The 13462-nt window shown below is 42.0% G+C and overlaps 1 protein-coding gene across 2 annotated transcripts in view; it reads right to left on the bottom strand.

Moving 5' to 3' along the window:
• DDRGK1 (DDRGK domain containing 1) overlaps window positions 1–13462 on the bottom strand; it is a 40168-nt gene that overhangs the window by 16070 nt on the left and 10636 nt on the right. For both annotated transcript variants that reach the window (XM_075092227.1, XM_075092228.1), the window contains exons 3-4: window positions 7549–7655; window positions 5480–5581 (exon numbers count right to left, since the gene is read on the bottom strand). In XM_075092227.1, coding sequence (XP_074948328.1) covers window positions 5480–5581; window positions 7549–7655 — 209 coding nt within the window. The remainder of the gene's footprint in view (window positions 1–5479; window positions 5582–7548; window positions 7656–13462) is intronic.

Genomic DNA, 13462 nt, shown 5'->3' on the forward strand with positions numbered 1-13462 from the left:
CTACACTTAATGAAATAACTCAACAATCAACATTTTAAAACTCAGTGCCTGTTCTTACATGATCAAATATCAAATCAAAGAGCCAAAACTTTAGGGTCTTAGTTCTCAAAAGTTTCACCAGGACCCTTGGGATCACCAGCCAATCCCCCATTTCTATAGCTCTGAGGATCCAGACCATTTTTATTTAGGCACTTAAATGCAAAACTGAAAGCCTAAATGAAATTGCCCTAGTTTGGAGACTTTGGGCACAGATGTACTTGAGCAATACAGATCTCGTTTAATGTACCAGCGAACAAACACCAGTCCCGGCTCCTGCTGTGGCCTTTTATTTCACAACAGTGAAAAGCTCGCTCTCTGGATGACTGGTAGTCTCTCTCCTGAATCAAGCTACGCTCTGAGAGCAGTCCACTCTGCAATGGATTTGCAGGCCACACACCCTGTTCGACGCTGCATTTCAGCATAGAAAAGCGATGACTGCGAGCTCTGCATCTGCACAAGCAGTTTCCTTAGCACGGCGAAGCGAGGCCGAGGGAGTAAAAGCTACAAAAATCCCTGTGCACAGGGAAAAAAAAAGCTCTTGTGCGAGCAATCTGCAAGGTTTTGTACGAAGACACTGTTTTGCAACATCAGAGGAAGTTCGCTCTCATTGATAAGGTGGCAGTTGGTAAACCATCTCACCACTAAAAAACTCCAAGAGTGAAAGGGAAATCCCCAGGGTAAAGCAGAGATGAAGCAAATGCCAATTATAAAGGACCTTCCTCACACGCATAGCCAATCAGGTCATCAGAACACTGGAAAGGAAACTTGAATTTAAAAATATATTATCTGGTTTGCAACCCTGGAGCCAAGGGGCAACCACATTTTATTTATATGTGCATACAAATATATTTAAATAGAAGCAGGGGGGTATTTTTCTCAAGAATATGCAAGATTTTAGCCCCTGTAACTGCCTTGAAGGCACGGCTCCCACTTGTAGAACAGCGCTGTGTAGAGTTGCCCAAAAATAATTGGCAAGAGAGTTTGCTTATAAAACAAAGTGGGTTTTCATCTGACTCAAGAATTCATTATTTCTACTAGACTCCATATCTCAAACTACTTGGGGTGTGTGTGTGTGCGCGAAAGGGTTAACAGTCCCGGTGACTTTATCAAAGATCAACACTGGGGAATTTCTAGAAGATCTGCACGCTGCAACTTGATTTTCTATCCTCCTGACTCTATTTGACCTCCCTCATCAACCGACAAACTTTTAGATGGTATTTAATGGTGCAGGAATCCCCTATTGCTGTTGATGAGGATTCAGCTATTAGTTTAAGCTGAAATGCTGGAAGGAAACTCTCTTTTACACAAAGCAAATCTCAACGTTCACAGAAGTTCGCACAATTTTGGCAGCATTTCTTGGGAGAGAGATTGGGAAGAAAGGTTCAACTGAAATTTAGCTTTAAAAGCTGGTTGCACTTGTTTGGAGACCAGCTGCTCATCACTTAAATTCTCTTGTAAATACACCAATTAAATTTATTTGAAATTAAGTTAAATAAAGCACAGCCACCAAATTTATGAGCTTAAATCTTTGAGTGTGCAGCAAGTGAAATAATAACAAAATTCATGCAGTTACATCACCACTTTCCCTGCAGGCAGCATGGCTTCATCAGTGGTCTTGATACCTTTCCTGTACCGCATAAGAAAAATAAAAACTAACAGACTTGCCACTGTCACTGTATCTGCAGAAACACTCTGAGGTACTGGAAAAGGAAGGGAAAAAATGAAGCTGGCAGCCATAACATTTCTCAGACAGGCTTCAGTGATAAACTCCAAATTTCTTGTGCCTTGTGGGATTATATAAACTACAGAAATGCAATCAAACTGCCTCCAAAATAATCATACAACCAGCTACCCTCTGGTTTTTTATCTCATGACTATCAATCACTACTTGAGCTACCTTTCATAATTTTGCCTTTCCAGTTCCTAACTTATACGGGGGAATAGTATCACCACATGTGTAGGCCCCATGGGCTTACTCGTGACCAAATGTTACTTGTGGAAATGAAGAATCTTTCCTCTGGAGGAACATCTAAATCACATTTTACCCTATGTATTCTATAAAAAAACGCAATAAATCCAACAATCTCTTTACCACTCATAGGGGCCTAGAAGAGAGAGGTGCTATCTTTCACAGCAATCAGTCTGTAACAAGATTTGAAAGATAAGATGTTATGATCATAAGGACAGGCTGTGCTTACACGCACGGTAATCAAGTATCTGTTCATTCAATTTGTTTCCCCTCCTATCGCCCCGTCAAGACTAAAACACTGAAGTCCTGTTATTACCGTGCTCCCTGTAATACTGCTTTCTCTGCTGACTGAAGCAGGAACTCGATCAACACAGCCTAAACATGTACATGTCTTGAATTCTTCTGCTTCCTGTTAAAGGCTCGGATGAAGACAGAGACTTAAAATTACCAGAAAACAGTTGAGGATGGACATTAAATATTGTCAGACACGTTTACTTTGACCCATGCTCAAAATGTTCAGCGGTTAATGGATTATCAACCTGTCTTAGACCCAAGCAAAGAGTAAAATATTGAAAACACTTTCCCCTGAGTAGCAGAATGACATTCACGATGTAGCCTGGTGGGTTGGCTTGCTGCCCTGACAAAGACTACCGGGAAAAACAAACACAGGAACCAAACAAAAAAAGGTTAAAATTACAGAATTTTAGTAGCCAAGGAAGCTATTGCCTCAAGCGAACAGCAAGCTAGATTCAGGCATTTGAGCAATTTTCAAAATTCTAGTAAGTATTCCTTTGGACTGTTGAACACAAAATTTAAAACATAAAATAAACCTAAAGCCTTAGTTTACATTCCTCTTTTTCACCAAGCCTTGTGAAATGGAGGAAGTGTTTTAATGCAATCTTTACTAGGAATACTGAAAGTTAAAATAAAACCAAGTAAGATTTTCCTCATTCAACCAAAATAAATTACTCAGCCCTAAACTGAACAGAAGTAGATTAAAAAGTGAAACATGTTAATAAGCACTTTCTGTGTGAGAAGACCTCTAGTTAGAATTTCACCCTCATTTTCTACTCAGCTTTTCAACCATGCCTGACTGGCCCCGATTAGCCAGCTGCACTGCCAAACCCCAGCTCAAACCAGTAGGCAATCAACAGGATAACATCTTTGTCCTGGGCTACGGCTTCTTTTGAGCAGGTTGGCCAAGCTCAACTGCAATTTGCTTCGCAATTCACCTGCTGTGCTGGCTATCACTCCAGAAAGAACTGAAATTCTGCTCATTAGCCTCCTCCAAAGGAAGCAACATTTAAACAAGGCTAGTGTCCAGCCAGCATGCCCTCTTCATGCCCCGCAGAGTGCCGGAGTCATTTGGCTCATTTCAACCAACTCTTCAGGGTTTCAAGGATAGCGAATTCCCAGAATGTTTGGAAAAAATATTAGGGATCTGGTTGGAGATGAAACACTTAAAAGCATGCACCACTGGAGGGAAACTGCCATCTGAGCTCTCTGTTATGCCCAGCCCCATGGCAAGCAGGACGGCCAACAGACTTGGGCTTTAGAGGCAACCGCAGCTTGTTTTACCTCATTCTGAGCTGGAACTATGAGGGGGAGAAATTGGCAATACTATGGAGAAAAGCAGGGTGGTCGCAGGGACCACAAGGCAGAAGCTGGTGCTACTGAAGCATGTGGGCAGGGAAAAAGCAGTAGGCACAGATCCACAGGAAGTCAGGGCTGATAATTCTGCTGTTAGGAAATGGCTCGGCAAAACACAGGAGCAGCTCAGACTGGCTGAGATCAGTTAGCCAACCTCAGCGTTCAGCCTTTGACCACTACCAGGTACTTCTAAATTTGTACATTTTTCCTGGAAGGGCAGCTGTAGAATAATTGGTCCCCTGGAAGTTTGTTCAAGTTGCTTTACAAGTCAAAGTCTCAGACCGTGCTACATATCCTGATGTTGTAGTACTGACATTCTCCTCATCCGTTTCAATGTCTGAAATTCAGGAGCCTTCTACTGATGAAGAGGAAACAATAGAGAGTTCAGAAAATAAAGGATTTTTGGAGGGGATAACCCCAGAGGTAAATGTACATTCTACAAAAAATCTCATGGATACAATCTGCCTGGGTAAGGTCTAGAAAAAAAAAAATTTTAAATTGCTTTATCCTGACTTCATGCCCCCAACAGAGGAAAGGAAAAATTGTCTTTTAAAATGTTATCAGCAACACTTACACAACCTGTGCTTTAAACAAATGGAAATAATTCTACTCACTACAAACCAGAGACACAAATCTCCATGCACATTTAAGTAACCCCCAAAATTCACACGGAAAGCTGGGGGCTGTGCTCCCCTGGGACGGCAATTATTAAGCATAGGATTGTGCAGAACGCTTTGGTCCTTGCCTCCAGAAGCATGTTGCAAAGCTACCTCATAACTCCCTCAAGCACCAGAGAGCATGAAACTCACCCCTAGTTCTTAGCCAGTAGCACTGATGCCCAGAATACACAAAGCAGCTTTGAAATACGTTTGCCTCCCTCACTGATGAAAGTATTCCTCCCTCACTGATGAAAGTATTCAACACAAGCATTTCAACTGCACAGTACCTGTTTTTCTGGGTCACTCCTGCTAACACACACGTTCGTATGCATAGTTTAGAAATCTTTAATCGTGATGCACACGTAGATTTGTATAATTAGAATAAAATCGTATAATTTTACACAACAGTTGCAAAATCGGTTGCTGATGTCTTTCACTTTCTGCCCTGCTGGTTACAGCTGGCAGGCAGGCAGGCAGCACTAATGAGCATAATGGAACAGGGGGCCGGTGAGGTTGCGACATCTCCTTCCTTAAGAGACACTCAAGAGCTTTGCAGGACAAGGTCCTGAGCGACCCGCTCCAACTGCGCGTGGGTTTGAGCAGGAGGACAGAGCAGGTGGTCCCTTCCAACCTACGTTATTCTAGGATTCTGTGATAACCAAACTTCTCTGGTCAGACACCAAACAAGCAACTCCCAAAATTTCTCTTGCAACTGGGCACAACTCCTCCCTTCATATACCTGCACTTAAACAGCTCCTAGACGAATTAACAGCCAACTTTATCAGCTATGTTTGTCAACAGAACAAACTGACCCAACAGTCTGTCACTATGGCAGAGAGCAGTAGCAGAACCACTACCAGGAGCCTGGGTTTCGTTCTGCCCTAGACTCAGCCGTGGGTGGGTACTTGCTGCTACATGTGTGGTGTTTGGAGCAGTTTTCACTTCTGCCAAGCTCTAAGGGGAACAAACCTGGGATCTACAGCTGAAATAACTGAGTGTTACTGTAATTCAAACAAAATGGAGCAAGAAAAAACCAAATTAAAACTGTACGCAACAGCAATGAAAGCCAAAGGGAGTTCTGCTGAGTGCAGAACTTGCATAGAAGCAATCTCAGAGACAAACCTGCTTCAAAATTTCCATTTATAAATACAACCAATCCCACCTGTCGTTCTTCCTCGAGACGTATTCTCTCCTCTTCTTTCCGCCTTTCCTCCTCTCTTTTTGACTCAAGTTTTTTCCGTTCTTCTCGTTCTGCTTCTTCAGCCTAAAGAACACATTATGCAAGCCAAGCCTTACTCTTCCTGAATATACATTTTTAAAAAATCTCTTATTGTGATACCATGGGGGGGGGTGTGCGTGTGTGTGTGTGTTCTTATTATCTTCCCAGATGGATGTTCAGAAAGAAACAGTAAAGAGAATAAGAAAAAAAAACGTCATTACAATTTAACTCCCCCCCCCATCTTCAGCATAATTAACACTGTGGTAAGTTTAGAAATTACCCTTCTCACTTGCATTATCTGTATCTCAACAAGGGTTTAAGCAATAAGCTAAATGTTTGTGAGCTTATTACTAGAATGATATTAAGTAATATTGTGTCATAGGATTCCACGTCTCCTTACTTAAAATTCAGTTAGAATGGATCATAAGAAGAGGAAAAAGGAGAGGGGAATATAAACTTCGTAAAACCAAGGACCTTCAAAGTTATCATTAATCTGGGCAGAATCTCTTAAAGAAAAGCTTGTACTGATCTCTTCAAATAATTTTACTATTTGCTTTTAAATGAGACCTAGTAAAGAGATTGTTGCAAAATGGGGAAAAAATAAAAAGGGTGCTTATTGTATCATTTAGAGATTTCTTTTTTTTTTTTAAATTGTTCTTCAGTCTCTTAAATTAAGAGAACAAGCAGAAGAAATTAAAATGGAGTATTTGTGGCTTTGAACGTTTCAGTGAAAAAGACCTAACCGAGGAATTTATCTGTCTACATGGGAAAATAAAAATCAGCATGTTTTAAAATGAAACAAAAGATTCCTCGCTTCACCAACCGATGCTCATCTAGCTTCATTCAACTTTGCTCAAATTTTCCACAAAAAAAGAGGCTAATTAAATAGAATGAATATGGAAAGTAATGACAAAATGGTTAAAGCATAGAGTGAGAAAAGGATCGTAATGGAAGTTTATATGTAACATAATAATCAAGTTTATTACCAACTGCCCTGTCTACAGGGCATACCACTACAGCGTAAAGCAGAAACTGGATTTAAAGCTCCAGTGACACTACAATTCTCCAGATGGGATTTCACTGGCTTTGTCTGCACCTTCTACACACCAGAAATTTTAGTAGTTTCATTTACCCTGTCTTTTTGTAAAATGTGTGAGGTCCACCGTACACCCCAGCCTCTGTTATGCAAAGGCTGCTTACGTGCTTCTTGCAACCCCGCGTTCCAAGTTAAAGAACAATACAGAGTTTGCAAAAAAAATTATATAGAACAACTAAAAGGAGTTACTGTATAACCTGCTGCCACCCACCAGCACGCTTCAAAAAGGAAGTTTCAAAAAGCCTGTTGCTTCCCTGGAATTAACAGCAAAATGCTGGGCAAAAGTGAAAAAAAATATGCAATGGTATTTAAGTACTTTTACACACAGATTTAAGAAGGAACAACTGAAAAGCTACAGTGTATTCGCTCCGTATGTTTGGTCTCTGCTTAAGGGCCAAACTTCAACCAAAATCTGACCGCCTCATGGACTTCAGTGGATTACAGGGTCTGCTCTTCATCTCCCCCAATCCATAAAAGCAATAAACATGGTGAAACATAAAGTTTTTGCAATATGAGAGCACACGAGACACTGCTCAGAACTGCCCGGAGTTTGGTCACAGACTCAGTGTTACAACAATGCTGTGTGGGCTTGAGTGTATTTTTAAGGGGAGACAGTACTAAGACTAAGTTGCAAGGCAGCTGAAACATCCAATGAAGAGCATTCAAGAGTTTAACTCCTCTCTGCTCTCCACGAGAATGCCCGAGAACCTAACAGAAAGAAAACGAGACACCATTTTCCATTGCCCTCATGCGATATGACATCAAAAGCTGAATTTACAGTTTTGAAACAAAAACACAACTGTTGTAGCAATGACACTGCCTTTGCCTTTCTGGGGTGTCTGTCATCGCCAGTTCTTTGCTGCGTACTGCTATTCAGGCTCTGTTCTGGGCTCTATACGTGGCAGGAAATGCTTACCTCTCTCTGAGCTTTTCTGGCTTGTTTCTCTTCTAATTTCCTCTGCTTCTTTGCTCCAATTTTCCCAGACACCTGAAATTCTGGCACCTCCTCAGCGTCATCTTCCTCTGCAACATCGCATAAACGACAAATTTTAAACTGTCTGTAAAAAGTCGCTTTGAGAAACTTCACTGCTCCCTAGGAAAGCAGCAGCAGATGAAAGGGAGACACACATACATTTCAGACAAGACCTATTAGATGGAAAAAGGCAGGGAAAAAAAAAAAAATCACACGAGACTGCCAAAGCCACAGAGTAGAAGTAACAAGGCAAACACACGCTCAAGTGAAGTCAGAAGTAAAAATTGACTCGATCTTCTGAAGGAAGGCTTTTCATAAATACTTCCTGCTTTCCACAATTAAGAGACACTTTCTTTTATACAGAAAAATATATAATGACAACCATTAGCACAACGGCTCAACACTCGCCTGCAGAGACTTTCTTCCCAGTCACCTCTAAGCACGACTGACATCCATGCAAAAGCAAGATTCAGAGGCATGCCACTCATCCACTAGTTCTAGCCTGACACAACTAACCTTTAAGGGAGGAGGGGAGGGGGGGTAAAAAAAAAAAATCCCTGCAATGCAAATCGTGGGTTTGACTGCAACAAAACTACGTAAAACAACTAGTTCCCTGTCGTATGACAATTGGTTGTTTGTAAAGATGATTTCTGCAACTGTGAAATACGAAAGCGTCATGCTCAAATGGTGTGCAAATGCATTGTATTTCTGCTCACCCGGGGGCTGAGTAAGACTAAAGAGCTTTTAAAGACTGCCATTTCCTCCCCCCATGCCTCAGACCAATGCTTCTTGAACTTTATTTGCTAATCTAAATTAGTCCTTGATCCTACAACATAAGGACTGTTGGATTGACCTCAGCACTCAGAGAAATCATTAGCTCACTTCGCGATATATAGAGACTCATGCGTCTGAACCAGAGGGCAGAATCAAAATGGAAGACTCTTTATCCCTTTTGGGGTAAAGTAATTTATACTTTGAGCATCCACAGTGCCGTTAGGCTTGACGACCCACACACTTGATGTCCGCTGGGCAGTCAGAAGAATGGCACTGCCAGCTCTTGCCATTTTCCTGAAGTGGAGTGTTTATTTAGGGAGGGAGAAGGGGAGAAGTGTGCAGGGGAAGTTCTTCCTCAGTTAAGTTCTAGCCCTCATCGTTGGAGGGGGGAAAAACCCAACTCCCCACTCACACAACCCTCGAGCCTTTGGTTCCTAAGACCAGACTAACAGGAAGCAAAAGCCCATCGTGTTTGACAAGCAGTTTCATGAGCGCCTGGAGCAGTTGTACCTGGAGCTGACCGTGCCATGGCAGCCACCAGAATTAGTTTGGTAGGGCTGGCAGCAGGGTGTTTTCTGTAAGGTGCTCTCTCCAGAGAGCCTGCTCCCCTTTTTTTGGGAACTCAAAAAAGCTGCTGTTAAAGGAACATATGGATGAACAAGACTCACCCTCCTTTTATATGTAGAATTAGGTTTGAAACGCTCTTGTTTTACTAATTCCAGTACACAGAATGGTACTATGGTTAAGCCACTGAGACACATCACCAGAAACAAATGTAACTGAGAGCTGTGTAGGTGGCTCTCAAATAACTTAGCTGTTTTCAGGATATGGAAGTTAATATGAGGCAGGCTTGCTGAATTGGGCTTCAGAGAATTACTGCTATCTGATTACTGAGGTGATCAAAAGGGTTCCCCCTTCCTACACGACAAACAGAGCGAGCAACAGGGGACACTCAGACTTGACACCGTTGCTTCTACAATTTTGCTGAAGTGTAAAATAGCTTTATTTATTTTTTAAATACTGGGCCAAGGGGAGTTCCAAGCACAATGGGTGAGCAACCCCGCATTAGCAGTTATTACTCCAAAATTAATGGTTCAATAGTGGTATTATTCTTTAGAAGATTATTTCTGGAAAACACCAGAAGTATACAACACCACCTACGACGCTATTCAACCTGAGGCTCTGAGCGCTTCTCAGATTTCATCTATATTAGGAGTACCTGAGCCAGAGGTCAGGCAGAAGTCTAGAAAGGCTTTTAAAGCCTTTCTCCAACCCTGGATCAAACAAGCCTTTGTTCAGTAGCATTTGCTTTCCTCCCGTTTGAAGCATCTGATGTGATCCCTGAAGTACCACTTCCTCCAAGCTTTTTCCTAGCGCATGGAGCTGCATCCAACAAAGGAAAGAGACAGTGATGCAGACGCAGCCCGTGATTCAGCAGAGCGTTAAAGGTCGACAGCAAACTAAACCTGGGTGCAATTAGTACATGCTAAATAAACCCAAACGTGCTGACAAGAATATAAGCACGTCGTGAAAGGATTTGCTGAATCAATTGGTTATTATAGCAGAATAGCTGCACCAAAAGGAGAGTGCATGCTGCACACAGCCAGAGAGATTTCATTTTATTTTTTTTTTATTTTCCATAAAGAAGCTATCATTTCAGCAGCTTTTAACAATCACTTTTCACATACTCATAGTTGCCAACACTAGTAGACCCGATGGGGGGTCAGTCCATGGGAACGTGCACTCCATCTGCCCCTGTGCTTCAGATGTGATGCAAGATGTTCAGTTAGTCGTGCTCACTTGTTGTGCAAGCAGTTTATCATCACCCAAAGCACGAGGGTTGGCCAGCCTGCATACATACACGGTTGGGAAACCTAACAATATCAGGCATCATTGTGTAGTTGAAGCTAAAAATGTATTTTTGATTGAAGGTTGATCTTCTGTGGTGCTCTGTACAGTTTATCTGATGTTTTAGAACACGGCAGTTCTGGAACGTACGTAGGGTCGTGGCAGGAAAGGGAGAGAAGTTTAGTGCTCCAAGCTTGACACAAGCAGTTTTTCAGGAGTGACCTTTCCCAGCTGCTCACATTACTACAGGACACACAAGTCCTGTTCCCACTTTGCAATACGGTGCTGATAAAGAACACCAAACCTCAAGGGACACAGGACCCTCTTCACCTGAACTGCTTGGAGGTGATGTAACGGGCCCGCTTTCCACCACAGTCGCAACCCTACCAACACGTTCTGGTCCATCTTTAGAGTCCGACGTAACCACACCAACATTTCCAGAGCTTGCAAAGCATTCCCACCAGCTTCCAGCTCCAAGAGACAGAAAGCAGAAATAGTCTGACTTACAGTGACGCGCTCACACCACTTTACATATTCTGCTTTACACAAACAAGGGTTTTGCTCAGCTGGCCAGCTGAGAGGCACCTGCAGGGAATCCTAGCTTTTCCTTAATGTTTTGAACATATTGAGAGGCAAGAAAACAGGAAACAGTCACACAGAAGTTTGAATCTCTTGAAATTTACAGACTACTTTTTAAAAATATTTCCCAATACCATCAGAAAGAGTGCTGGAGTGCTGATGTTCTCTATCAGGACAGGAATTTACCAGCTGCTGCATACAGAATATGCAAAAACTCCAAACGAAACCACCCACTTCATGTATAATAGTTGCCCTTGTTGTCTATGTCAAAGGGTCCGTCTTGCTTCCTATTAAGTTTTGGAAGTGAAGCAAATGGATTCCCAACCACGAAAAAGGACACAAGTTGCACATGTGGCTACTCACAAAACATCCCCTGGGCACAGCTAGCTGCTTTATTTACTGTTCATGCAGCACCTAACAAAAGCAGTAAGAGGAAGGGGGGGGGGGGGGAAGATGCCCGGCAAAACACACGGTTCATCCTGAAGGCAGGAGACGTGTATTACTAACATTGAGTAGATGTGTGACACCAGTCACTGGAAAGGAATTGGTCCATCATACGGAAAGGTGTGGGCTTGCGTGAGTAACACAGCCCCGCGGTGGTACAGTCATTACGATTTTTAATTTTTTTTTTTAATTTGGTAGCTATCTAGTTTAGGAACCAAACGAGACATTGGCTTCTTAATCTGAAGTCACAAAATCAGCCTACACTTAGGACAGTAAAAGGACAGTAAACAAAGAACATTAGCCCTTTTGAGCCGAAGTCAAACGACTTGCAGTTTTTTCTCTAATAAAGCCATATGGCATAACTGAGAAACCACACACCTACCTCTTCCACACACCATCTGCGCCTGAACCGTCTCAAGGGCAGACACACAGTGTGGATACTTTGATAATACTAAAGTGACTTTCTATATGAATAGGAGCAAGTCAAAAGTAACTTTTGGTTCACTAGTTAGGATGTTAGTAGTCAAAGTTTAACTGTACTAGAAAGGTTTTCCTACTGATTAAGCGTTAAAATTATTTCAGCTACTACACCAATTAATATAGTTCGATTACCAGCTGTTTCACAAGAACAGCACGGGACCTCATCAGGGTTTCTAAGTTTATGAGTTTTCCAGACCTTTCGGCACACCAGAGTACGGGGAGATGCCACGTTACACAAGCGGTAGATGGTGCACTCAGAAAAAGTACTTTGCATTTTGGCAAATTTCAGCACAAACACATTGTTCTCTAAGCTATCCACAGTATCCATGGGTGAATGGGGATACAAAAATATAATTATTTTTTATATTATTCTAATAATATTTTCTGATATTATTATCAGAAAACACACATGCATGACTTTTTTAGATGCAAGATTTGAATATACTGGACTTAGATGCTACACAAAGCAATAACAGGCATTTTAAAATGCCTAAATATTGTATTTTTTTAAACTTCTAAAACCTTTTTTTGTTTGTTTTGTGCTTTCTTCCTCAATAGCCATCAGCACTTACAAAGGAAAACATGAGATTCTGATCTCCAAGTCTTGCCAAGCAAAACAGGAGAGGAACTTACGATTTAATTTGTGTTGGAACCGTTAACTTCTTGTTATCATTTTTTTATTTTACAAGTTAGAGCACTCAGACTGTCCAAAGCTGTTGGCTTTATCATTACTGATTCTGTGGAACTAAATTTAACCCAATGTTCACTGTACTGGATGTTCCTACACCTGCGCTCAGATGTACTGGGCTAAAAGCTCAGAGAAAAGGCATGCAGATGTTGGGATATTTAATCTTTGAGTTCTACACTGCTGCCAAAAGTAGAGAACCTCTAGCTTGTTCCAGTTGACAAAACCAGATTATTGCTTTGATGCAGCCCTTACTTTCTGTTTGTTAAGGGGGGAAAAAAAAATCAAAACATAATAACCCCCACAAAAAGCCATTTTTGGGCAATGTTTTTTGCAACAAGTCAGAATAGTTCTTTGTTCATAGGATGTGGAAGTGAGCACCTTTCAAAAGTAAACCCTTGAAAATATTCCCTGGAAATGCACTGGGCTGCTCAGATTCTCCCGGTACGTCCTTCTTTTGTGTCATCGCTTTCTCTATCTAGCCGAGCCTCACCCACAACGCTCACCAAAGCCTGCCAACTCAGAGGGTTGCCTGACGGTCTGTTTTCCTTGGTGGTTTGGAGATTGCCATCAATTCTTACAAAGAAACAGACTTCTCTAACTACCCTAAATCATGGTGTGGTGACACCCACCAGTTTCAGCCAACAAAAATGCCAGCCCCCCCCCCCCCCCAATCAAGTTTTGGTCCAAGACACAACTCCAAGCGGCAGAAAACCTGGACTGCAAAACCGGTGTCCTACCCACCGACGGACTGAACCACCCTGGAAAAGGCACTTTGCCCGTGCATGCCTGTCTCGCTGCAAACTCTTTGTACCGTGTGCTGAGGTGGGCAGGTTTTCTCACTACATGTTTGTGCAAAGTCGTTGTCGGAAATAATGTATAACAGTCCTTCAGGGAAGCACACATTTGCCTCAGATCCTCATTGTTTTTACCCCAGTGGGATCAAGACGACCCAACCATACTTGCCACTAGAAGTTCATCTCCACAAGTTTCTTGTCACTTGGTAGGAAATTACAGTACTAAAACTTTTATGCAAACATCAGACTG

The sequence above is a fragment of the Phalacrocorax aristotelis genome, chromosome 4 (assembly GCF_949628215.1).
Source record: "Phalacrocorax aristotelis chromosome 4, bGulAri2.1, whole genome shotgun sequence".
Lineage (NCBI taxonomy): Eukaryota > Metazoa > Chordata > Aves > Suliformes > Phalacrocoracidae > Phalacrocorax > Phalacrocorax aristotelis.